This window comes from Syngnathus leptorhynchus, chromosome 4 (assembly GCF_054491065.1).
Source record: "Syngnathus leptorhynchus isolate UIUO chromosome 4, UIUO_Slep, whole genome shotgun sequence".
Classification (NCBI taxonomy): domain Eukaryota; kingdom Metazoa; phylum Chordata; class Actinopteri; order Syngnathiformes; family Syngnathidae; genus Syngnathus; species Syngnathus leptorhynchus.
In genome coordinates, this window is record NC_141198.1 from 12,704,808 (window position 1) to 12,731,715 (window position 26,908).

The window sequence follows — 26,908 nt, forward strand, 5'->3', positions numbered from 1 at the left end:
ACGCCAAACTGGGGACAGACAAAAGAGATGCTGCATGCCTTTTTGACACTGCCAACTAGTGGCCGGGCATACACATGCACATGACATCATTATCCTCTTTCCGCTGAGGACCCCGTTTTTACTGGGTCATTTTGTGTAAACGTACCCTTAATTATTGCTCTTTGTACTCACCCACAGTTTTCCTTCCTCTTCTCGAGCTCCTTCTAATCATTCCGCGTGTCTCTTTTCCTCCCTCTCCTTTTGATATGCTCTTAGACTCTCCATTTCTACGCTTCTCAATTTTCCCCCCATTTCATTTCCCAAGCCGGGCAATAGAAACTCATATCTTATTTACACTGACCCTATCTAGATACGCCATGTTTCCATAATGCTTCCTGTGTCCAATCTCCCCGAGGATGGCTTGCCTACGCGGCTAGCGTTCTTCCCTGTCGGCGCCTCGTTCCCAGTCAAAATGAGTACGCATCGTGACCTCGGGGCTATCTGCTGCTACATTTAGAAGCTGTGTTTACCAATGTCTCAAATTAGGAGGAACAACACTCGGCCTATTTGCTGTGATTTTAGCTCTCTGGAGTTTTCCCGGCAATTCCTCCCCTTTATGTTATACACGCTTCGCTCGGGCAAACAACTTCTTTCATGTTTAGGCCTCGAGTTCTTGGGCTGTTTTTGCAGCAAATGGTACAAATTGTTCTGTTTGTAGCCCGTCTTGAGTTTTGAGCTGCAGACATGAAAACCGGGTTGGGTGTAATATTAGGTCGATTAATGGATCATTTCGAGTTCCATTGATTGTGTTGGGGTGATTATTGCTTTGTGGCAAATTGAGGCCAAATCACTAAGGCTGGATTGACATTGCGAAGCGAAAGCCACACAATTCCAATTGTTTGCTCTCAAGTGGCACGATTGGGATATGCATCTTGGCAGCATAAAAAGAAAATGGAATGGAATCAAATATGTTCAGATGAAAATCAAGTCTCTTGAAAATGCAGCTCAACGTTTTATTTGTGAATCCGCCGACGTGAGTGCAGACAGCAGAGTGTGCCGGTTGGATTGACACCAGTGATGCCAGTTTGATGCTAAATCACCGCAAATCGACACATTGAAAATAAAAACAAAAAGAAATCTAAAATGTAGCAAAATCATGGCACATGTGGAGGTTACTCTCATCAATGGAAGAAGAGTCAAGTCGGGTTAACTAAACCATTTGTGACGCTTCATGTTTGGTGTTTGAGTATATGTATATTTTGAAATCGCATATTTCATGTTTTCAGTGGGAGCCAACTCGCATCAAACAAATAAAATTTAACATGAAATTGCAATTGGGTATTTATTTAGCTGTGTGGTGTAAATCCAGCGTAAGTAACCTGGAGGCTTTTTTTGCACAAAATCTGACAAAATTCTCATGAGAAGCAAAAGCTTTCACGTCTGCTTCGATTTGTAACCTTGTTTACTTGAGTTGCTAGCATCAATAAAACATAGACCTTGTTTTGTACAGGTAAAGTGCTTGTCGACCGCTTGTCTTTATGCAATATTCAGCATGTGTACGACGGCTTCCCTTTGTTGGGGAGAAAAACATTCCTACCTAGTACGCTCGCGTGCTAAAACTGGGCTATCGTTACTCCTGTGGACATATTTAATAGATTCTCAGATTTATTGCCTTTTTTTTGCTCCTAAAAACCTGCACCGGTTTTACCGCGCCTTGTTCTATTGGGTCCCGGCCATACTTTTTGCTTCACAACCGTGCACGACTCAACAAAAGCCGTCGTGGTGTTGTTGACAGTTGGCCGCCGCAGTGGCATTTCCACCCTGTCCGTCTGCATTCTTGCCCAGAACCTCATATCTGGCTGCCTGTCTGTCTGTCTGGCGAGCTATACGCTCGCTAGCCGTCCCTCCTGGGCGGCTACGTCATCTAACCTCCTAACCCTTTCACAGCCGCTGACAGGCCACCCCGGGCCCGGGGAGACGTTGGTAATGGTCGTTTCTGATGTACAGCCCGAGTGGATTGGAGCGGATGGCAGACGCGCTCCTAAAATAACAAAAGGAGGAGGGGGACGAGCGAGGGAAGGGGGCGAAGCGATCGATAAAGCAAGGGGACACATCGCCTAATAAAGATTTATTCCCTTTTTGTTTTTTACCTCCTCGCAGCCCGCCTTGGCAGGAGAGAATTTGATTAGTGCACTTCTTCTCCCAAGGCGCCTCTGATTGCATGCGCACACCCGAATCCGCACCCCTCCCCGGCTGAGGCCGACCCACTCTGTGTCGTTTGTTCCATGAGCCGTGGCACGGGCAGCTGCAGCTGTGTCCCGGCCTCGCTCTCTCGCTGTCAGCTAATATTTAGTTAATCTTTGGTCTGGGACCTACGTGATTGGCCGGAGCTCCCGGTGTCCCATCCATCTCGCACTGATCTATATTCCACACTGGATGCCTGCGCCATTAAGCGGGGCGGAGGGGAGTGGGGAGCAAACGGGGGGGATGAGATGGCAGGGAAGCTGAGGAACGACGACGGCAGATGGGTGCAGGGGGAGTCAGGAGAGTGATGGAGGCGGGACGGAGGAGGAGGAGGGGTCCAATACCTTTTCAAGTATGAAGCTTTGGATCCACGGTTTGCGGTGGAGCGATCATTTCGGAGATTCTGATCTTTCTGGCCTTCCTGTGTGGCATTTGCATTTTTGCCCCTCCAGTGGTCCGGCTTCTCTCGCATCCCCCAAAAATATGTATGTTGAATCAAAGTTATCCTTAGGTTGGAAATGCAAAACAATGGAATGAAACACAGTCACTGATCTGAAAAAGGACTTCACTTTGAGTTATCATATTTTGGCAGCACAGTTAAGTGAGGACTCCCTGTAACGTGTCTGTGTGGGAAGTGTGTAAAAATCTTCCGTAATGGCCCCAATGCAGATATTTCACAAGATGCGTGTTGAGCAAGTGAATGACTTTGAACTTTCCTGTACTGTGAAACATTCCTTTTCTTTCTGCACCAAATTGCCAAACTACATTCTTACTACGATGGTGTGTGGCGGCGGATGATGTCCAACTATTACAAAATCTGACGCGGCTTTCGTCATACCGCCTACGCGTCCCGACGAGAAAAACCAAAGGGCTGTTTAAGGTTTACGTGACCCAACCCGCAATGGAACTGTTAGATCTCGACTGCTTGAAAAAAAACATTGTCGACAAACCAGTTCAGAACAGTTTTTTGTTTCCAATACAGGCTGAACATTTAACTGTTTAACAAAACGAGACAAAAATGGGGCTAGCGTGAATTTTTAACTGCTAATATTTAGTTCATCTAAATTAAATTGGATTTTCCATGTTGCTATTAAATGGCTGCACAACGTGGATCAAATCCGGATTACAACGGGTTTGTTTGAACGTCCATCTTTTTTTTTCCTCAAATCCGATACAATCTGACAAGTATAATTTTGATTTTAATAGCTGGATACAAAAGTAATAATTTAAGGATAAATAGATGAAAATACATTCAGCCCTTGTTGCTAAGGAAACAAGTGTTTTTGTTTGGTCAGATCAGATGGTTCAAGAAGACACACTTAGTTACCGCGTTTAGTGCCGGAGTTCCGAACATATTTGGGTGATATCACTCCGTCGTAAACAATAACCTTTGTAGTTGAGCTGGAGTTGTTTCATCTTTCCTGCTGCATCATTATTTTTATGGCTCCTTTTTAAGGAAAGCCCTCTTTTTTTGGGGGGGTATGTAAAATTGTGGCATTTGTGAAAGCAAATGAAGGAAGCAGCAGGCCACATGCAGCTCATTGTTATGCATTGCACAGCCCAGGTACGCAACACCTGCAAAATCTCACTGCTGAGTCACTGGCGGACGAAATGCTTTTTAGCCGCAACGCCCGTGTCCCGTGGAATATGATCGTGCTTTGTTAGTACACCACCGGTGACTCGCTTTTCCTAGAAACCAAATATGTGCAATTGAATGTCTCTCATCCCCCTGTCTTCTCTTCTGCAGTATTTGCTAATCCTCATTTCCCCCGATTCATAGTCTTAGCTCTCAAGTGAGTGCGCACTGTGCGTATATGGCACCTGTTAGCGGAGAGCTCTCGGAGCGTGTTTCGGATCACGGCGGCGGGCGGTCCGCGATGAATAGCAGGACTGTTGCCCGAGCGGCTGGCCAGCCCTGTGAGGGTGGGGAGCCAGTGAGCCTTAACCACCTCCTGTCTGCGCTTTCTCCGGTCTATGCTAAAGTCCACAGCGGCTGGAAGTAACCAAGTACAAATACTTTACTGTAGTTAAGTCGATTTTCCAGGTTTCTTGTACTCGAGTGGTATTTTTGGCTATTTAGTGCACCTTTTTGTCAAAATAGACTTGTTACTCATTTTGGACATAAGTGCAGAAAGTAAGTCAACCACAGTTGAGATGTTGAAGTGTTGAAAAAGTGGGAAAAAGAAAACATAACAAGGACAGCGGTGACAAAAAGGAATGTGAACCTCCTGCCATGTAATAATGGCAACAGATTTGGATAAGCAAGATCATCTCCAACCATGGCCAAATTGAAGAGAATTTATTGTTGTCAACTCCAATGATGGTTTTGGCATTCAAAAAGTCTCTGTCTGCTAAAATCTTCAAAATGAATAAATAAATAAATAAATACCCACGCAATTAGGCTGTATTTCTTCCGTTTTTATGATCAGGCAATTCACTTCTACAGTGTGTGAATGCTTCTGCCACCTCTGCTATTCGTTGGAATCTAATGCATTTTCCTTCGTCCACCTCCTTAACCTCCATCCCCACCCCTGCATCCATCTCTCCCTCTCTGCTTTCCTGTTAACCCCTCCCCCCCCTTTGCCTCACCCGTCTTTCTGTATGTCCTTCCAGCTGCTGGCCAGGGGAACAGCTGACTAAATCTAAAGCTGGGGGCCCCTGGCTCTGGCCCTGGCCCCGGCCCCAGCCATGCTCCAGCCCTCCCTTCTTTCCTTTCCTTTCCTTCCTCTGGCCTCCAGCCCTTGGCTCCTCTCTCCGCCGCCCCGACTCGGCCCTGCCTCTGCGCCTCGGATCCAGCTCGGCTGGCTTGACTCGCAGCGCTTCCCTTCCAACCATTCCCACTTTTGCAGCTGAAAAGCCTCTAAACACTCTCTGTTTTGCCCATAAGCACGCCTCTCCCCCACTCTCCCTCCCTCCCTCCTTCCCGTCGCCGACGAGCTGCGGCCGGGCCCTTGGTCCGAGCCCAAGTTATCTGGACCGAGACTCCATCCAGGCTGGCCGCAGTTCAGTCCTCTGGCTCGCATACCCGGCCGCTCTGTTCCAGGCATTTCTCCCTGGCTGGTAACGTTAGTCACTGTAACTCCCTGTGGCTCGCTCCCTCCTCCGAGCCACGCATTCGAGGCCTCTTTCCGCATGTGACTCTTTGTCTGCTCGCTCTCTCCTTTACGTCTCTTTAACTTGCAGAGACAGCTCGGGCCCTGGCACCGACGACCAACGTGCGCATCGGGCGAGGGTGCGAAGCATGTGACGTGTGATTGGCAGCAGATGGCGGCGGGGGTGGAAGGGGGGAAGTGGGGCCTTGTCACATCTCCTGGCGGTTTGATTTCTGCCCAGGGAAAAGAGATTTTCGTCCCCCTCCCCTGGACAGCTCGGTGGCTGCGGGTTTGTGGGATTAGGTGGGGGGTCTTGCCCATAGAAGACACCTGTCAGTGGTCTTCCACTTCCTCTCTGACACCCCTCGGCCCCTTGCATGGAGTTACAAAACACCCTACAGATAAACGTCCTCCTGATTGGGGGCCATTAGTAGTTTTTGCAGCGTTGTGGCCATCTCTAGTTGAATTTCACCATCGGGGCCATTGCTAAGTGTCATGGTTCATATTAACAATTAATTAAGACACACCTAAACAGAACCAGCGCAACACAAGCCGTAGCGTCACGCTCACATCACGCCGGCAACGCCTTGTGGATTATTATCCAGCCTACTCTGGCTGTTGTTGCCATTTTGGTTGTTTGTGTATGCACAAAGAGGAAACCAAAGGGGCAGGTGGGGGAGGGTGGGCGCGTGGTTTGTGCAGCAAAAAAAAAAAAGTTTCCTTTTGGGCTCTTGGCATTGACTGACAGATGCGGGACGATGAAAGCACATTCGGAACGCAGCGCACACTTCAAAGTGTCCTGTGTTCCGCCATTTATCGGCAACAAGCCGCGCTCCCACTGTGGCTTCTTGAAAATGGGGAGGGAAGAAACTTGAAGGAACAGAGGCAGATGACAAGCGAGCAGCCATCCAAACAGCTGGAGGGGGCCCGATGGAGGAAAAGGAGGAGGGCTGCTAAATAATCAGACCTAGGCACTGTAACCGAATCGGACTGCTTTTCATAAGCACTCTCAATCAAAAGGCCTTGTTTGATGCACACGCCTCCTGATACAAACGATGTTGGAGCAGAGAAAAAGTGACTGCTTGAAGTTGGTCGGGGGGGGGGGGGGGGGGGGGGGGGGGGGGGGGGTCTGCTTTGGGACAGTTTTGATGCCTTATTCTGCTTTTGTATGAAGTAACACAACTTTGTTTGGGAAAACTCACATGAAGTCAGCCAGTCCACTCTGGAGTCTTACTGCTTTGAATGAGTCCACTTACTTCACAAAACTTTCTATTACTAGTACTTCGATTTGGAATGTTCACAATATGTTCATAACAGAAGGTGGAAACAGGAAGTGGTGCAGTTGCGTTCACTTTTTTTAATTGGGGCTACCAATCGTTTAGCATGTCACCTCGTTGTATATCGTCTAGTGGTCCGCATAGGTTGGACCAGTTACAACTCAATGGCCCTTTCGTTCCTGCTCTTAATTTCTGATGTGCTCCTCTCATGTTTTTGTTTTTTTGTTAAACTATGATGTCACGGGCTTTTACAAAGCTGACGCAGCTTTCACACACCCCGACGTGGGCGCCACATCAGGTCTTCAAACCACAATGTCCACCGAAGCGCACCGCAGGGTAGAAACATGGCTTTAGGACCCCCCCCCCCCCCACACACACACACTCATTGGCATCCATTGACTGCCAGTGACCTAATTTGGGAAATTTTTCACTGACCTACTTCATGGGTGAATGCTGACTTGCCCACAGGATACGAATAACACAAACACATTCTCTATCCTTTGCGATGAACTCGCAGGTCCTTCCAACGTCCTTTCTGGTTGCCATGGTGCTGGGTTCATACCCCCGTGAACAAAAATGTGTGTGTTGAAGCAAAGACCAAGCGACATTGGGGACGATGTCCTCAGTCGCTACACGCCCATATCCCGCAATCACGGAACAGACCGTACAGACGACGTGAGGCAAACAAGTGTGATGAACACACAATGAATAGCTGCGCCGTGCACACCTCTTATTTGCCAACAATCACGCTCCCTCCAATGCAAATACGGATGCTTGCACTAGTGGCGGGTTGTCATGGCGACACATACAGATGTCAACAAAAGAGAGTATCAGTGGGGTTAGGTCTTTCCTCTCCTCTTCTCCTCCAGTGGGGGTCTATTTCATCTCCATTGGCGCAAAAGGCGATATGTTTCTATAATGTCTGCTTTTAGCGTGAGAGTTGAAACCGAAGCCACCCAGAGAGGAGGAAGAGGATCTCAATTCTCCGATTGTGAGGCTTCACCCCTCATTGATTTCTCTTCCAACCCTCCACCCCCTTTCTGTAGCATGTGATGCTACCCCCTCCCTTTTGCTTTATAGTTTATCCTTGGGAGAGTGCTCCTAACATCAACGTCAATATTTACAGCAAGAGCCCGCAGGCAGCAGCATCGACCCCGTGTACTCTTACCTTTCTCCAGACACTCCCCCCCCCCCGCCTCCTTTACCGTCGTTTTCATCCTCCCGCCCCTTCATTTCGCCGCCCCCTTGACCGAAGGTATTTGATGTGGACTTGAGAGATGCTGCGGGACGTGTGTCAAGCAATATTAAAACGTGAGAGAGGCTCACCTCCTTGCATGGCCCACCCTTCCGCCAAGAACTGTCTGTTGTGGTTAATGTGAGCCGGGAGATTTCTTTGTCTTGCTACTTCTGCGTGAGGCTATTTGTAGCCTTTTGTCGGAAAAAGAAACCATTATCTCCTCTTCGGGGTTTGAAAACAACACCAAATAAGAGTTTATTTGGTTTTTTTGCACACGTTTACGTGGCCTTTAAAATCTGAATACCAATAGTCTATTTTTATTTATTGACTGCATGTGAACCTTCTCACAGGCTCTGACCTCTGAGTGTTAAGAATAGTCCAAAGTTGAACCCTTGTCTGTCTATAGGCGCCTTGCGATTGACTGGTGATCAGTCCCGTGTGTACCAAAGGCTCTAGCTTGACCCTAATGAGTACAAATTGGATGCATGGACTGCAATAAGATTAAAGGCCAAAGCGCATGAAGTTGTTTACCTTTTGTTATAATCTTGTACTTTTTGCACTCCACTTTTCACCCTCACTGTGATCAAAGAACAATAACAGGAACATTTAGCAATACAAAGCCTCTCGGCATTGTTAAAATCGAAAAGAAAATGGATTCCGAGAGGCTTAACTCACTTCCTGGTGTGTGTGTGCATGCATGTGTTCTTTCATGTGTGTCAAGGTAATAATATGAACCTACGAGCTATATAATAGGATGTTGGGGGGGCTGTTAGGGAGGATGGTGGTGGTGGTGGTGAGGGGAACTTGCACAAGCACACACGTGGAGGATGATGAGAACGGCCGGTGTGACCTCTGTGCATCCGGGAAGGAAAGGGTTAAATGGAGCTGCCGGTCCGGTCGGCGAGGGGCTGCTGTGCGTTACGCAAAAAAAAAAAAAAGCAGCGCCTGGCTGGAGCTGAAAGGGGAAGTGCTGAGCTCAGAGGAACGCTGGCCTGCTGCCACGACCCCCCCCATCCTCCTCCCATCCGCCAACCATCCCCCCCCCCCTGCTGTACCCCGCCTACCCGCTACAGCTGAGCGCTCCCCACGCTTCCCCTCCGCCAGGCGTGGTGATGTGTGTCTGTGTGCCTGCTCAGGAATGCTCCCCCCCACTCCTTCACCCCACCCCTTCGACTGGGGCCTTTTGCGTGTGTGTGTTTATGTGTGCACGTGTGTGACTCTGCGTGAGTGTGTGTGTGTGTGTCTGGAATGATGCCTCCCCTTGTCTAGTAAGTGACGTCAGTACACACACAACGGGTCAGCACAAGGCTAGGGAACATTCCCCGTGTGTGTGTGTGTGTTCATGTGTGTGTGCGTGCGTTTTTTCGATGGGAGGGGGCTACCGGAGATGAGCCAATTATTGAGGAGAGAGGAGGAGCTGTTTGGGAGCAGAAGGAGAGAGGGTGATTGTAGAGAGCCACTAAAACCAGTAGGAGTGTATGCGTGAAGCCGACGTGAGTGATGTGTGTCAGGGCTGGCTGATAAAACGTACACGTGTTTATAATGTACAGTCAAATGGAACCTCCAAGGATGATGTGCTGCCGTAATCACAGTTCACTATTCATTTATTGATGTTTTTTTTTTTTTTAATGGAACACACATTTGTGTTTTCTGTACTCTTTCTGTTCCAAGATGACACCAAATAGGAAAATGGTAGCTGGTGTCAAAGAGATCTCAAGTGAGAAACAAATAGCCCACGCTTAGTCTGGCTTTCTAACGTGACAGAAGAATTGACCAGAGCGTTTTTACCATTTATTTTTTTTAGAGCGATGCTGTAAGATGTCTTTCAAATGATGTCAAACTGTTTTCTTGTGTTTTTATGCTTGTGTTTAGGTTTTGGGTCTTTTCTTGTCGATAAGTCTAAACAGACTGGATGCTATGCTACCACCACAATATGATATGATCCCATTTTCTGTGCTATGGCTGTCAGCACAATTTGTGTTGCTGCCATATACTACCGAATAACTTGGACACTGAATCTATTTAATAGGGAGGGTAAACACTTCCTGGACTTAAATAATATCCACAAATACACAAGGTTACTTGCATTGGTGCACGTGCACGTCCGGTTGCATGTAAATAATTATTTTCAGTTGCCCTCTGTGTTGTAACACACGCCTTTGTAGTGCGTCTTGTTCCATTTGCAATAACTTTTCCATGCCAAAACAAATCCTCCAAATGCCTTTGATCAAAAGGATTTATTATGGGTCAAAGTGCAATTGAAGCGAGAAGGCATGTGTAATCAATTTTGGCACAATGTCATTTTGTGCTAATCACACACACACACACACACACACACACACACACACACACACACACACACACACACACAAGCTCGACGTATACATACATTCCAAACCATTGAGCTGCATTTATTGTTTGACTCTTTTGTTTATTCTTCAAGCTTGACTGATTCCAGGCGGCATCATCTCACTTCACTGGGCCAGCACGATCATGTCTCCACTACTCAGTGGCGTGCTGTGCATTTGGTACCTTCAGCAGGGACTTACCTGACTTCATCCACCACTTAATACAACCGCTATCAAGTCGCAATTTTTCCAACCAATCGGTGCTGTACACAAATGTAAAATAACATCATAGAATGGTGTCATATACATTAACTGGAGCAATCAATATATATCTAATAAAAGAACAGACACATACAATTTGTAAATTCGATATATCACACCAGAGATACTGACCATCAAATGTATGAAGGTGCCGATTGTGTGTTTTGACTGTTACCGACCAATCAGAACAGAGGACAGAACAATGCTGTTATGTGCCAGCCCTCGTGTGACAAAAATTGAAATAATGGCACAATTTCATTGCTAATAGGTTACATTTGTCAGCATGATTGATTCTGAAAACGATTAGATAGGTTAGGTTGCTATGGCAGTAACACGTAGCGTCCACATGTACTGGAAATAGAAATACCATGAAATAGGGCGATTGAAATTTCATGGAAGAAATGTTGGCGTTTAGGATTTAAAATGTCGGTGATTGATTCCGATGCCGTTTAGACCGGCAGAAAAGGCCTCCCTCCCTCGCTCGCTCGGCTTGACCACGCTCCGCTACCGCGACTATGTCGTTAGGCCTGAAGGAGCACGCGATGGCTTTTCAATGGGGCTCAGTCCATATACTGTAGCTTCAGCAACCCTCTGGAGACACACCTCTCGCTAATTACGCACATTCATTCCCTGGGCCCGCTGTAATTTCATTCACGCTAATGAACCTCACACACCAATGACTATAATGTTAAGTTAATGTACAGCCAGGAGACGGAATTAGCAGGCCACCAGCTTCTCAAGTGACTTGATGGGATGCTTTCAACCTGAGCTCCATAATTCTCCAACAACAACAAAAAAACATAGCTATAAAGTTGTCGACAAAAAGGGCTTCAAAGCATTTCAACCTGAAAAAGTAGTTGTCACTCCTGGTTGTAGCTTTGTTGTGTTGACTTTCTTAAAATACATTATAAATAGTCCCCAAACATGTGCCTTGTTTGAATGTTTGTTTATTAAGTGTTACTGTAAAATGGCTGTCCTTTGTGGCTAAGCTAGGCTAAGCTTAACGGCTATCGGCGGCGGCTTTATTGAATAATTTGATGTCTTACCGTCTTAAAGCTAACGAGAACATAAAATTGTAAATTTCCATAAATGTACACACCGAATATAGCATACAGCTTTACGATGGCAATGCCTTGTTTATTTTGCAAAGAGCACAATAACTGTTCATTGATGTCGCCCCAGAGAGACAAGAACTTTCACACCAATGCTGCAAAATGGATTGTTGGTTGCTTGACTAAGTATTTGAAATAAATACGATATAATTTTACTTTTTACTACATTTAATAGTTTATATATGCGTATTAATGCATTAAATTCAATAAAATGTAAAGTGATGTTCTTTTTTTTATATTTTGTTGATTTCCCATAAAAATCAAGCTCCTTTTTTGGTCAATAAAACAACGAGGAATATTTTCCATTTCAAATAAATAGTGAGGATATATACCGATAATGTATGTGTATTTTGTAGATAACGTCAATACACTCAAATATGTATATTATAGATTATTGCAAATATTAAAATATTTCATTTGGATTTATATTGTGAGGAATCCAGTGGCGGTTTCTATTATTTTCTGTTCTTGTCCATACAGCCGCCCCATTATAATTCTCATTCCTTCTTTTGTTTCGATTTCTTCCTCATGCAGACGCTCAGCTGTCTCTCCATTGCCGCCCATCCTTCAGAGCGGCCAACCTTTTGGGATCCGTCACTGACAGGGCCTCCTGTCCTGCGGAATTACAATCCATTTTGAAAGTGATAGTTGGAAAATTGCAAGTCACTCTGGATGTAGCGCTTGGCAACTAAGTGGCAAGTTGGCGGCGGCTTGTCACTTGCAAACGCTAGCCAGTGACAGCTCCGATCCCCCAACCATCCCCCCGGGCTCCTCTGTGCGCATCCCATTCTGTCCTGATGATTAGCATGCACAAGAAAAAAGATCATCAAATGCTAATTCAAGCTCTGTAGCGATACCTTGACTTGGGGCGTGGCTTAGTGAGTGACATCAGAAGCTTCATCCCGTGTAAGCGTCTTGGTGTGTGTATGTGAGTGGTGTCCTCCAGCAGCTCCTTGTATGTTTTCTTATTTTGTATTCGCGTGTTTGACTCGGTAAACAGCCGACTGTGGCACTCCTTGCCCTCATGCAAGTTCCTTTAGCTGTAAATTGGGGCACCGGTAACGTAGATGTCAGGGTAGCACTGCACAAGCAAGTTGGGATCATGAGAGAGGTGAGAGGAAAACACATCTGGGGAGAAGAAGGCTCCTCGCACTCCCCGGAGGGTTCAAGGCATAAATATGGCCGCCCTTGGAGCTCAGCTGTGTTATTCCTGCCCCTCCCACACCTAGCACACACACACACGTGCATTTGAGGCAAGGTCTCCTGCAGGATAGCATTGATCTCTGTTTACGGTCTCCGTTTGGGTGCTTCCTTATAGGACCACACATGCTCGGAGATCCGAAAAGGCCTCTTAATCGAGTCTCGGTGTGGAGATTAGAGGGGAGCTCTTTTGACTGTGGGTGTGCCGAGGGTCTAAAGGTGGGGGTTGCGCAGCGACCTCTCTTCGACCCACTGCAAATCTGAGCTTTTGGGATCGGATTCCAACCCAGTAGCCTTTTTATCCATGAGGTTTTTTCGCAGGCCATCTTTGGTCAACACGGGAGTCAGATGGCGTATTTTCCGATCGGCCGCAGGCGCTCACGGGCTTCGGATCATAAAAAGCTTGTGTTGCGCCCCCCCCCCCTTTCCTCATCTTGTCTGACAAGGTAATTTGATTAATGTGTGAGGCCAAAGTGGATGAGCACAGGCACATTTAACATCTATTTGCTCTCTTTGTTGACTCGCTTTCACAGCGGAATCAGTCATGGAGTCCGACTTTTTTCGCACACCCCGATTAGATTTTGTTAACGATCACTCCCAATTCAGCCAATAAATATAATGACCACTCCCCGTCTTCTACTTTGACTCGGGATCTTAACTCAATTACAGAAATATGTTTGTCGCTCAATCTAATTTCAGCCCCCCCCCCCCTTTTTTTTTTTGGGACACTGAGCGCTTTTTGTGCGGATCTTTGAGGGTGCCGCCTGCCGTCCCTGCCGGGCCGCCTTCATGCGGGGAGCTAAATCCTATTTCATAGGCCACGGATAAAGGCAGCATTATTCTGTCTTGCTATTTTGAAGACTTCCCAGTCTGCAGCTTTTCCTCCAAGAAATTGGTGTCGCGTAGGGATGAGGTTTGGACTCAACGACTTTGGGGAAAATCATATAATAACCGGTGCATTCATCCATCCATGTTCTAGCGCTCATCCCGGTCAGGGTTACAGGTTAGATGGAGTGGACTCTAGGTGATGCAACACCCTGGACTTGATGCTAGCCAATTGCATAGCACATATTGACTTCAAACCATTCAAACTCACATGACACGATGGACAATTTAGAGTCTTCAATCTAAGTTTTTGCAACGTGTGAGGAAGCACACATGTTTGTAAACACACTTGACCATGCGCACAAACCTCAAGTATAAAATATATGAAAAATACTGCATGAATAGTCATGTTAAATACTTAAATGTACCTTTAAGAGGCGGGGCCCATTCAGGTGGTATTTGACATGCTTGTGAGCGCCCGGGCATTAGCTGTGGCCCACAGCAGCTTTTGCGTGAGTGTGATTTCATTATTTTTGTGCCAAATTTCTCCTCAAAGATAGTTAATCCAAGCCATGTATACATATATAAACGCACTCATTCTGGCTGGCTCTTCCACAACGCCGCGGGCCAAGAGTGATTTCACCGCTACGGCCAGGAGGGGTTTCTAGGGCAACCTCACTAAGGCCTTGTTCTAAAAATGGCCGCCATGGTTACTTTGAAAGCCAAGGCCGGCCTCTTGAACCAGCACAGAAAAGAGCCCTGAGCACCACTCGGGGTAAGGGGAGTGGGGGGGGGGGCTAGGTGGACCGAGGTGGGAACCAGGCGCTTTAATAGCGAGCACATGAGACATGGAAGGTTTCAAAACCCGCCCAACCAGCAGTCATGGGAGATGTGAACGGCGTGCGTGTGCGTGTGTGTAGCTAAACAGTAATACCCCTGTACTCAGCACTTGGCTAAATTAAAAGGGCATATTTGGCGTGGGGGGCACTTTTTGGTGCCCAGGCGATTGGACAGGGAAAGGCGAAACTCATTACCTACCCATCTGTCAGTGAGATGGAGAGCTGTGGGAAAAGCGCAAGCTTTGGTTGGTTGGCCGGTCGGGTGGTGGGAGGGCGAAACAAAACCGACTTTTGAATGAGTCCACTTCTTACTCCATGTGTGATGAATTTGAAGAAGAATTGTGTTCATTTAGCCTCACGAAGGGAAACAGAAAAATGCTGGAAATGAAAAGATCGTGCAGCTGTTTCATTCTTTGCATTAGTATGTTGTTTTTTTTCTGTTGTCTTTGCTCTGCCAGCACGTGTTTTTGATGTTCTCTTTTCATTGCACTCTCCGGACTCCTCGTGATTCACATGTCGCACGCACACACACACACGTTCACAAACAACACTTTTGTATTCCAGCAACAATATGTAGTTCTCTGTAGACCAAAGTACTTCAGCATCAATTTGATGGCGCACCAGCTTTTAATCAGGAAGATAGCATCCCTGCCGTTGCCATGGCGACCTTTTTATCACCAACTCAATGACACTTCTTGCACTGAGAAAGCCTTCCGACAGGACGCCTTCAGTTTCACTGTTCTTTTATCACAGATTCCCCGAAACTGGTTTTGACATAATTATAGGAACAAAAGTAAAACAAAGCCTTGTGTTAACTGTGTGTCGTTACACACGAACAGAATCCTGTTTAGTCTTCCGTTGTCGCATCAGCTGCACGGTTGTAAGCCTTTTTGTCCCACTTAGGTGAGTCGGCGTGACTCCCTCGCAGCAGCGCTGGCTCGCTTTGATCAGCGCAGATGCAGGCGGCTCACCACGTCTTGTGTGAATATTGTTTGTAAAGGTGTACTCCTTTGTGCCAGCTGGCTTTCACCGTGGCAGGAAAAAAAGAAATAAGCGTATTTCCTTGGCAACGTTTGCATATTTGCCACCAGCACTTCCTGCTCATGCAGATAGTTGCAGATGGGTTGATGTTCTCAGCAGAGGCGGCAAAAGTACTCACACTGTGTACTTAAGTTGAAGTACAGAAAAAAAAAGACTGGTTGAAGTCAAAGCACCAATTCATCTTAAATAAAAATACAAAAGTTCTGCCTTTTTTTCTTTTTCTCCATCTTTTTGATGTGGTCATAATCTATGGAAAGAGACAAAAGTAACAAGTTTATTAGAAGTCGAATAGTACGTTTCCAAAGTCTTTCCAAGACTTGTTTTATTTAGCATCCAAACTGCTGGGGTTGCATTTTCTGAGACCCTTGATAACTGACCCCTTGTTTAGCCGACGCATGTGTCCCATTTCCATCTGTACGCAATGAAATATTCAACTCCTCCCTCGCCTCTCACATCACTGGAGAGGAGCCGCTTTGATATCCGCTCTAATACATGCTTGATATAACAACGTTGCGTGCACTCCAACCCTTTGATGAACATGTTTAGGTGATGTATGTCTTCGCCTGTGCATCTCTCCTGAGCGCATCAATGCATTCATAACACTCCTTAACCACTCCCATTATTAATAAATGTATGATCTCACGCTGCGGCCAAGCTTGTGCGTGTGTCTGTTTCATATGTTCATCCTGTGCATGTGGGGTGGGGGGGACTCTGCCCCGCCCTGCTCATTCATATTCATCTTGCCATAATAAAAAGCGGCCGCGCCACCAGATAGCTCAGTCAGGGATAAGATCAAACATTGTATTCAAAGTCGTGGGAGGAGGAGAAGAAGGAAAGAGGGGGGAGTATAATTCATACTGGAACGTCTCCACACGTTGCTGACTTCCTCATTGTCGTTCACATGCATTGCAGATGTGGACTCGATGAGATGTCTCACTTAAGCGGGGTCCGCAGGATTTATTTTTTAAAATGCTAAAGCCTTTTAAGGGGGGGAGGGGGAAGAACAAAAAAACGCATGCATATTTGTATAGTGTTTGCCATACTCAAGAAACAGATAAAAAAGTGAAATGTCTTTTTTTGTGAATGTTATCGTTGTCATAGATGAAATGTATGGTACGTAAAAGTTAAATACAACTGAACTGTAACAAATGTACTGCACTCGAAAAAAAAAATTACTGTTACACTATGCACAGTTTGAACGTTTAATTCAACGAATCCACTGCAAATAACGCAACTAAGACGGTTGTCTTTTGTCTTTCTCTTCTCCAGGTTTCCACTTGAGCGGCACCGTAACGGATCCGGCCACACCCTCGTCCCCCGAACTCGTATGCAGCGTCAGCGTCAGCTTTGACCGTTGCAAGATCACGGCGGTCACGTGCACTTGCGGCAACAAGGACATCTTCTATTGCGCCCACGTGGTGGCGCTCTCGCTTTATAGGGTACGCAAGCCCGAGCAGGTCAAATTGCACCTGCCCATCTCGGAAACCTTGTTCCAGATGAGCCGCGACCAGCTGCAAAAATTTGTCCAGTATCTCATCTCTGTCCACCACACGGAGGTGTTACCTACCGCACAGAAATTAGCTGACGAGATCCTGTCGCAGAACTCTGAGATCAACCAGGTCCACGGTGAGTGTGTACTGAATACAATGCTGGGTTCGAAACAACCCAATTTGAGTTCAAATTGGCCCAACTGCAGAAGTTGGGTCAGTTTGCTTTGCACAAAAATTGCTTGGCACATTTATTTTAACATATTGTTTTGACTTGACATCCCCTCAGGCTGTCATTTAAAAAACAAAGAAAGGATTATCATACACATCTGTTTCTTCGTGATACTTGTATGCAAAGTATCACATTTAATGGGATTGCTACTCTGTCCAATGACATTAATCCCGTCTTTGATGGCTCGATCGCAGTTTTCCTTTCCCTGGTTCCATGAATATCGATCTGTATCATCATTGACATCCTTGCAAGTATGGATTATTATACAGCCACAATATATCGGCAAGCGTTGGCAAAATATTTCATTGATGGTGTATCAGGCGCTACACTGCGAAGATATGAAATTAAGATCTTATCAGGACCTGCATGATTATTGATTAGTAGGTAAATGACCTATTTAATGAGATTTTTTTTATTTTTAGCTGCAGAAATATCAAGCAAAATTTTGGGTGATCAATATACAATCGTATTGTGATAGTTAGTTAGCTAGGACAAACTATTGCATATTGTATAAGAAGAAATGCTGTGATACGTTTATCTGGTTGGATGATACATTCTGAATGAAAATGATTGTTGCGTATAAATATTACTTTCCATCATGATCCAGATTGCAACATGTATCATCAATGTCTTTCTTTGGAACAGAGCTACTCTCTCATTTGATGTAGGCCATGCATGCATTTAAGCGTGCAGTCAGTCATTTGTACCTGGTTTGTCGTTTGGCCTTTCCCTACTTGCTCGTGTGTGAGTGAGTGCGTAGGTGGGTATCGACTCAGGGATGAAGGCAAATTGCGGTAGGATCAATGCCGTACTCATTAATGGGACACAGACAGTAAAGGGGAGATTGGATGCCTCTAATCAACGCCATATAGAGCCCTTATTTACCTCTCGAAATGGAGCGATAACGAGAAGGGGATGATTGCAGGGAGCTTGAAAATAAGGAGTGTCTGTTGTTCTCTTTAGTTGTTTGCTTCCGTCTCATTTTTGTGTACAGCGGTAGCTCTAATTTTGATTACCTGTACACGTGTGAATACATTAAAGGGGTCGTTCGGAGTGAGCGTGGTTCTCCCGCTCACTCATCCAGACGTGCGACGTAAGCTAACGTACTTTGGTATTGTGACTTACTTGTATTGAAGTCTTTCTAAAATATTTTTTATTCAAAAAAAATATGCTCAAAGTAATTTTGTGGCTATTTATGTATTTCTCTTATAGGGGCACCGGACCCCACAGCGGGGGCCAGCGTGGATGACGAGAACTGCTGGCATCTGGACGAGGAGCAGGTTCAGGAGCAAGTCAAGCTCTTCCTATCCCAGGGAGGGTACCACGGCTCGGGCAAGCAGCTCAACCTGCTCTTCAGCAAGGTCAAAAGCCGCCGGCGTTCTTCCTTCCTTCCTTCCTTCCTTCCTTCCTTCCTTCCTTCCTTCCTTCCTTCAGTCCCTGACACACCATTCCGCCTTCAGGTTTTTCTTTTTCACCGCAACAAGACAAATGTAGTCTACTCTGAATCTGGTTAATATTTTCCCTCTCTAGTGCACTTATACGCTCCTCATCTCCCTCCTGAGAGGAGACCTTTGTTCTCCAAGTAATCTCCAACGTGCATTGGCACATGCATTAGAAGAGCCGTGCCGCCTCTTAGCTTGCGGCTAATTGCTGGCGGGAGCCAACGGACGATATATGCCGTATGTAGGATATACACTCATGGGCCACGACATTAGGTACACCTCCGCAATCTAATCAAATCCAATCGCGCCATCAAACATTCCGCCTTCACAAAGGCGGCTTATGGCTTCAAATCGTAGTCTGGGGTGTTTATTTACACACCTGCAGATGGAGGCAGGTGGTATTGGTAATAATGTATGCCAAGTAAAAGTAGAGTTTGTAAAAACAAACTGATTGGCATTGTGGAGTTTTTTTTTTTAATATTGCGGCATGACAACGATGATATCCTGGCCATTTAAATATCACGATATCGACGTTATCATTACTTTTTGACGCGGTATAAATGTTTGTCTACAAAAGGTGATTCCATCCATTTATGATTATATTTGCTTAATATGCGTCTGATAGCATCAATCAAAAGTTAGCACTATTTAGCACACTGGTACAGTAGCAAAGGTGAGGTTAGCGTTAATGTGTTGTGTGCATTTTGTAAAGTCAGCAGAGAAATACCATTAACGTCCAGGCTGCTCGTCTCCATGCTCTTTTAATTGTATTTATGGATACACGCACACAGAGGAGAATTTGAAACCTTATACATGTTTAGAAAAGAGATGACACCTAAATAAATGACACCGCTTCTGCTTTTTGCTGACATGTGAAATTTAAAAGTGGAATTGTATGTCAGCCAGTGTCCATAACAACCAGTTTGTGTCACCAGTTCAATGTGTGGTCCGTCTTCTATGCAACCTCACTCTGATGAATGCCCGCCTTCAAAACGTGCTCCAGGCTCAAACCGAGTCGGCATCAGTGCAAGGACGCCCAAAGTACTCAACGCCAAGAAGCGTGTCTGTATTTCTTTACATGATGTGACCGTGGAAATGAAATGCTACAATTAGCGACCATTTCAAAAGGCATCGGAAAATCCAATGCGTCAAAGAAAAATGTATCCAAACCATCTCATGAAAGCATAGCTTCATAGTTGCCTCTCTTTTGCCTTTTCATTCACATGAATGACTGGCCACATGTTAAGTTGGAGGGAAAGTCAATGATGATGCATAAAAATAACCAAAACTTTCAACCGAGAAGAAACATTCTTATTCACATGCAAAATAAAGCACTTTGTTTTATTGAACTGCTAACATTCTGATTGCAACGTGACCAAGAACGTCTGTGACCCACTCGGTCTGGATTTTTTGGCCTTCGCAGTGTTTCTTCTCATTTAGTGTCCATGAAGTGACCTTTTTTAAGCCGCTTACAAGTTTGTTTGTTATTGCATTCACACTGTGTGCATACTAACGCCCCTCCCTTTTGCCTCCTGTAGGTGCGAGAGATGCTGAAGATGCGTGACTCCAACGGAGCGAGGATGTTAACACTGATCACAGAGCAGTTCATGGCCGACCCCCGGCTGGCGCTGTGGAGACAGCAAGGCACCACCATGACAGACAAGTACAGACAGCTCTGGGACGAACTGGGTACGGCACGCACATACATGCGCAAACACACACACACACTGAACACAAAACACAGACGCGCAGATTCAACAAGGTGGGTGATCGGACCCAGACTTTACTATGACAGTGTCAATCAGACACAGAAGTGTTTGTGTGTTTGTTCTTTATTGTTGACAGCTCACACAGACAGCGAGAGAGAGACACACACAATACACACAGGTGCACACACACAAAGTCCAGTGTGAATATTGGCCCAATAACACTCGTCAAACATAGGCAAGATGCAGTAACACGCTCCCCAAACATGGCTGAAAATGCTGCAACACACTCACCCAACATGACATTTTGCCAGGTGATCTTCTAACATGGCTGCACCGCTCTTGATTAACACGGCAGGCGTTCGGCTGCAACACACTCCACAAACATGGGACTGCAGTTGAACACTTTGCAAACATGGCCACCGCACGGCAACGCACTCCTCAACCAACCTGCACCAATTCTTCAGCTGAGCACTATTTGATGCCTCGTGACGGGACAGCCGCCATGTTTGTCTCCAGCCTTTGTTGTCTCCCTCGCCTTCGCCGTCTTTCACAATTGTTGACAACCGTGTCTCTTTGCTCTCGTTGTGCACTTTTTGTTTGGACAGCCCAATGATCTCATCCGTTTCAGCGCCACGTATTCCCGGAATTGGACGTGTACGTCGGCTCTCGTCTTTTTGAAGTCGACACTTCAAACCCTTCTTTTCCAGTCCTTATCGCTCCCCGTGATGCGCGCTCAATGCCGCCCTGCTCGACTCTTTTCTTTTCTCTCCCTCTCTCCTTCATCCTCGCTCTTTTGTCTTTGCCTCCTTTTGAGGCTGCGGCTCCTCGTCTTCCTCCAGACTCAAAGCCAAGCGTCATCGTCCGCAGCGCCTTCTTTTCCGTTTCCTACTTTTTTCCCTTGCATTTCTTTATATTCAGCCCCATTTTTTTTTTCTTTTACCTCTTCACAACCCGTCCTTGTCTTCGCCCTCTCTCCTCAACTTCTTTCCACGCACACAATGGGTCGTACAACACAAGTCTACAGAGTAAAATTCCCCAAATGTAGTCACATCTCATGAGACTGAAACACTTTTCATATTCTGTTTGTTCCAATTTGCTCCAAAATGATGTGTGCGCAGTCTACGTTGCCTTGGGACTAGTTAATTTCTTTCACATACTTTTTTTGTGGGGTACAAAATGTGCTCCAGGAGGAAAATAGTGAGGCCGCTCAGAGTGCTGTGCTTCTTTGAAAGACACCCTCAAGATGTGCCATGGATATTGTTCAAATGCCACAAAAAAAAAGAGACCAGACTGAATCAATTCAAAACTTTTTCTACCAATTATGTAACCCATAACCTGTATCAAGTTTTATAGAGGTAAAGTAAAAATAAACAATTGAGATCATGTGGTTGCATAAGTGTACACACCCTCTTAATTTGGAGATGTGGCTGTGTGTTATGGCCCCGGGCTGCTCTCGTGAGCTCTTTGGGCCGTCCATAGTAATGACCAAAAATGGCCCTTGAGCACAAAAAGTATTTTGTGTTTTGCTGTCTTCCAGGCGCCCTGTGGATGTGCATCGTGCTGAACCCGCACTGCAAGGCAGAGCAAAAGTCATCATGGTTGCGGCAGCTGCGCAGGTGGAACAGCGTGGACGTGTGCCCCTGGGAAGACGGAAACCACGGCAACGAGCTGCCCAACCTCACCCACTCGCTCCCTCAGGGTGCTCACAGCAACCAAGGTCGGTGTTGCGCAGTTTTTTTATTTTTTATTTTACATGTCAATTTCATTTTATGGCGTTCAAGATAGAAATTAATTAGCTGCCTGGCAGTTTTTTTTTTTTTAAATTGGTTTTCATATGTACAGTGAGCATACAAAGCATGTAATCCTTTGGATAATTAGCGGTACTGTTATTTTGTTTCTCAATTGTTTATTAATATTCGATTACTTTGTTGAAAAACATTCATACCCTGTTAAAAAGTGACTCTCGATTTGGAAATTTGTTGTCACTGGCTTCATCTAATATATGCTCCATTAATTTTCAAAAGGTTTAAAACAATGACATTTTTTTTTTTTTTTGGTATTCAAAAGAAACATTTTAAAGTATATTTTTGGGATTTTTATTCTATTCTCTAATTCTTGATGATGCTCCTCCTCTCAGAGATGCGGCCCCACAGGACCGTATTCACTCGAGCCATCGAGGCCTGCGACCTGCACTGGCAGGACCGCCACCTCCAGCACATCATCGCCAGTGACCTCTACGCCAACTACTGTTACCACGACAACCAGGAGGGCTCCCTGTTTGACGCGCGTGGCTGGCCCTTGTGGCACGGTGAGTGGAGAGAATCGAAAGAACGGGAGACGTGGCCCTCAAACTCTTCAATTCCATCTCTCTCTTTTTCATGGTAGAACACGTCCCGACAGCCTGCGCCAGGGTGGATGCCCTGCGTTCACACGGTTACCCACGAGAAGCACTCCGTCTGGCCATCGCCGTTGTCAACACGTTACGGCGACAACAGCAGCGGCAACTCGAGCACTTCCGCCGGCACAAAAAAGGTCCGGCTCCATTCTCACTCCATTCTGAGTCATATGCTGATAAATGTATTATTTGTCTCAGAGTTGCTCCATAAAGGCCACACTTCCATTACAAACATGGAGGGCTGGGTGGGACACCCTTTGGATCCCATCGGCACCCTCTTCAGCACTCTGACAGAGTCGGGACGGATAGGAGAGGAGGGATCTAATACCTGCTTGGACCTCTCAGGTAGCTAATGATGTGTACATTCAAATTTTATGAAACTGAATGAATGCTCATCCAATAAATTGCTTAAAGCGCAATTTCATAAATGGTAGGTTGAGAGATCAGGTCCTACTTAAGTTGGTTTTGTTTTCTTGGCCGTTTAGTTACTAGTGACTGTACTTTTTTTAAAACTTAACAACAGGAACGGAAAATATAGTATTTTGTTTCAATATTCTGGTGATGGCGAGTGGATCCAAATCTGAGAATCATCTCTCAACAGATTGCTCCAGCGTGGTGACTCGGGCAGACCTCCAGCGGATGCCCGTGCAGAGACTGCTGGGCGACGGCGAGTCATACGTGGCGCTGGCGGTGGAGACGGCCTTGATGGGTCTGGGCCAGCAGCGGGTCATGCCCGACGGCCTTTACGCTCAGGAGAAGGTGTGTCGCAATGAGGAGCAGCTGCTGGCCAAGCTTCAGGAAGTAGATCTGGACGATTCCCTGGTCAAGATCTTCCGCAAGGAGGCTGTCTTTCTGCTCGAAGGTAGGAGGGAATGCTGGACTTGGACCAATTTGTGCGTGCGTGTGTGTGAGACACTACCACTCACTTAAACACATCCACACTCATAACAGCATTAGCATTGTGACTCACCACTGTGGTGCCTTGATTTACCAATTTGAGTATATCAAATCAACATCGAAACTTAAAAAAAAAAAAAATGCAGATAGGTTTTATAAAGTGTCTGGAAGGGAGGGGCTTGACCTTGTGAGTCAGTCTTTCCTTATGGCTGTTCTCATTTTATATTTGTTTGAGTTTTGCCCCACTCATTAAATGGCTGAAATTAACTTGGCAACTCTGACTTTTATTACCACTTCACTCGAGGAACTAACTTCAATTTTGACTGGCAACAAAGAAAACCGAAGCATCACCTCAAGTCAAGATACCACTTCATTTTTCATCCTTTCATTTTGTGGCGACAAATAGAGACTGGGCTGACCAAAGTGAACCTTTTAGCCTTGCAACACCCGGCACATTGTGTCAGCACACACACACACACACACACACACACACACACACACACACACACACACACACACACACACACACACACATACCCCTGTGTTCATCTACATTACAGAATGCCACGACAGGGAGGAGTCAAAATTTGACTCCGGTCCCCACCCAAACCCCCATCAGCATCTAAACCAGGGCCTGGTGCGACCACCCACCTCTGGCTCTGTTTCTAATCGAGAGCGCCAGCCCCCCCCCACGCCCCGTTCGGCCCTTCGAGACCACAACCTCGCCACCCTGTGATGTGGTCTGCGGTCGAGGGGGTTTAAAATAACGACGGCGTCGGGTGGGACACGAGAGAGAGTGCAAGTCCAAGCCCGAGCATATGGTTTTTGACATCATTGTTTGTTTAAACACCACGTGGTCACAACGGATAGACCGCTTTCTGACGACGTGTATTTGTACTATTTTTAAACACATTATTTTCTCACTACAGGGTTAAAAATATCGCAACCCACGTAAAAATGCATCACATGCCAAACCACAGGTGGAGCTTTAGGGCATTTGAGCCACTCAGAAACCTGAAGAAATTCCTTTGCGGAAAGGAAAATCTAAATAATAGGAAAGAAGTTAGACCACCTCCAAATTAGAATTCTTAAAAAAAATGGAATCCAGGTTAAAACAATGGTGAAAACAACAGTCAACATCCAACGAGCTTCTGTTGTTTTGTTCCACGCAGCCGGTCCGTACTCCGGCCTCGGGGAGATCGTCCATCGAGAGAGCGTCCCCATGCACACCTTTGCTCGCTATCTCTTCACCTCCCTCCTACCTCATGACGCTGAACTGGCGTACAAAATTGCACTGAGAGCCATGCGGTAGGTAATGCATCACACACACACACACACACACACACACACACACACACACACACACACTTTTTTATTTTTATAGCTACCTTGGTTGTCTCCTGAGCAGACACAAAACCGTTGTCACCTACTGACATCCACTCTGTTTGTGGGGGGAAGGCGAGGGTGTGATGGCTGAGATGTGGACTTTGGGGACTCGCATCCCATTTAATGCACGCAAGACTGAATGTTAAGTACTTAATCTGTGCTGAGTCATCACCAAACAAATCAGGGGCTGTTGAGCATTGGAGCACTGCTCTCTGGTGACTCAGCCGCGTCGTTATCCACTATACAAGCTCACCGTGTCGCGCACACACGCATAAACTTTACAGTAAAAACAACAAACACGTTTCGAGCCCAGTACGTGCCCGCTTGTATTGCCATTTGCTGGGAACTAAAAGTGACATCACAGTGCCCGAGGGCTCATCTTGTGACTAAACCCGGAAAACAGGTAAGCCGTGACGTTTTCAGTTAACAGCAAGGGAAAATGGCCGCCCCGATACAGATTTTGCTCCTCAATTCAATATTGACCAGAATACTGCATTTAGAATAATGACGCTGCATAGAACAGTACTGTAATTTTAGACTTCACTTCACCATTAAAAATGTTTAAAATGAGAAAGAAAAAAAAAAAGCTTTGCAACATAGCACTTGCTTTCAAAGATTGGCCATTACGTTTGTTTAATCAATCTCGAAGCGCTCGGGTTAATCATTTGAACTGGATTAATAATTCAGGACACTGATCGGACAGTAGCGTTTGATATCTCGTCACCAAGACCGTAGTGTGTGCGCATGTTTAACATGTGTGTGTTTGTGTTGGCTTCCGTCCTGCTCGTGCCCATGTGTGTGTGAGATCTCTCTATTTTGGGTCTCCCGTGTGTGTGTGTGTGTGTGTGTGTGTGTGTGTGTGTGTGTGTGTGTGTGTGTGTGTGTGTGTGTGTGTGTGTGTGTGTGTGTGTGTGTGTGTGTGTGTATTTATGTATTTGTGTGCGTGTGCGCGCAACCATGTGTGGACAATGTGTGTTAATCAGACTGCGCTGCTGTGTTTTGATGTTGTGACTCGCGGGAACTGGATCAGTGGATATTAATTACATTAATGAGAGTGTAATTAGTGTGGCTGTAATGAGGAGAACGGGGGGGCACATGCACACACACACACACGCACACACACCACAAACACACACATTGCTTTGCATGCAAAAGGGCCAGCAGGAACTGGGAAGTGTGGGAAAATACAGTTGGTTGTCTGTCTGCAACGTGAAGGATTTGTCGAATGGAGTGCACTGCCTCTCACTCCCCAAACTTTTCCCCGACTCAGCCTCCCTTACTTGTTACGCCTCCGTACTCCCCGCTGTGGTGCGAAACGGGCCGATATAGAATAATACGGGCCACTTATGGGTGCTCGTGGGAGCCCGATGGTGTCTACTCAGCACATAATGAATGTGTGTAATGTAGCGTAGTGTAATACGAGAGCGTATAGCTCAGCGCTCCCACGGGATGGCGGACAGTTAAATATAGGGGAGGAGGTAAAGGAGCCGGGGCTATTTTAATGGCCCCATTATAACATTATCATTGATACATACCGAGAGAGAGAGAGAGCAACGAGAGAGAGAGAGAGAGAGAGAGAGAGAAAGTGACAGACCTTTGCACATGACATGCTTTTTGTGTTTGACTTCTCAAGGCTGCTTCTGTGCAGCTATATATTTAATCATGTGTGTAAAGAGACGTTGGTTTTTTTCCATGACAATTTAGTAGAAATTCATACAAAATGCAAATGCACTATAATGAGATGGAAAAAGACTTTTGCTATAATTTTGTAGGTTTTTTTTAACCCTCCAATTTGAGGATTAAAAATATGGTGGGTTTGTATAGTAATACATTTTTTCTCCGTTTTTTTTTTTTTGGGGCGCAAAATAAAAAGCAATTATAGGACCTAAGGCCTCAACTTCTCTT

At 45.9% G+C, this 26,908-nt stretch overlaps 1 protein-coding gene across 1 annotated transcript in view; it reads left to right on the forward strand.

Annotated features, from left to right (window-relative positions):
* The window catches only part of LOC147058189 (zinc finger SWIM domain-containing protein 6-like), a 49,495-nt gene that overhangs the window by 13,929 nt on the left and 8,658 nt on the right, over positions 1-26,908 (forward strand). Inside the window, exons 3-11 of the mRNA XM_085910935.1 lie at positions 16,725-17,081; positions 18,387-18,535; positions 20,155-20,305; positions 21,863-22,042; positions 22,463-22,633; positions 22,711-22,857; positions 22,919-23,065; positions 23,322-23,582; positions 24,790-24,925. Of these exons, the coding sequence (XP_085767061.1) occupies positions 16,725-17,081; positions 18,387-18,535; positions 20,155-20,305; positions 21,863-22,042; positions 22,463-22,633; positions 22,711-22,857; positions 22,919-23,065; positions 23,322-23,582; positions 24,790-24,925 (1,699 nt within the window). The remainder of the gene's footprint in view (positions 1-16,724; positions 17,082-18,386; positions 18,536-20,154; positions 20,306-21,862; positions 22,043-22,462; positions 22,634-22,710; positions 22,858-22,918; positions 23,066-23,321; positions 23,583-24,789; positions 24,926-26,908) is intronic.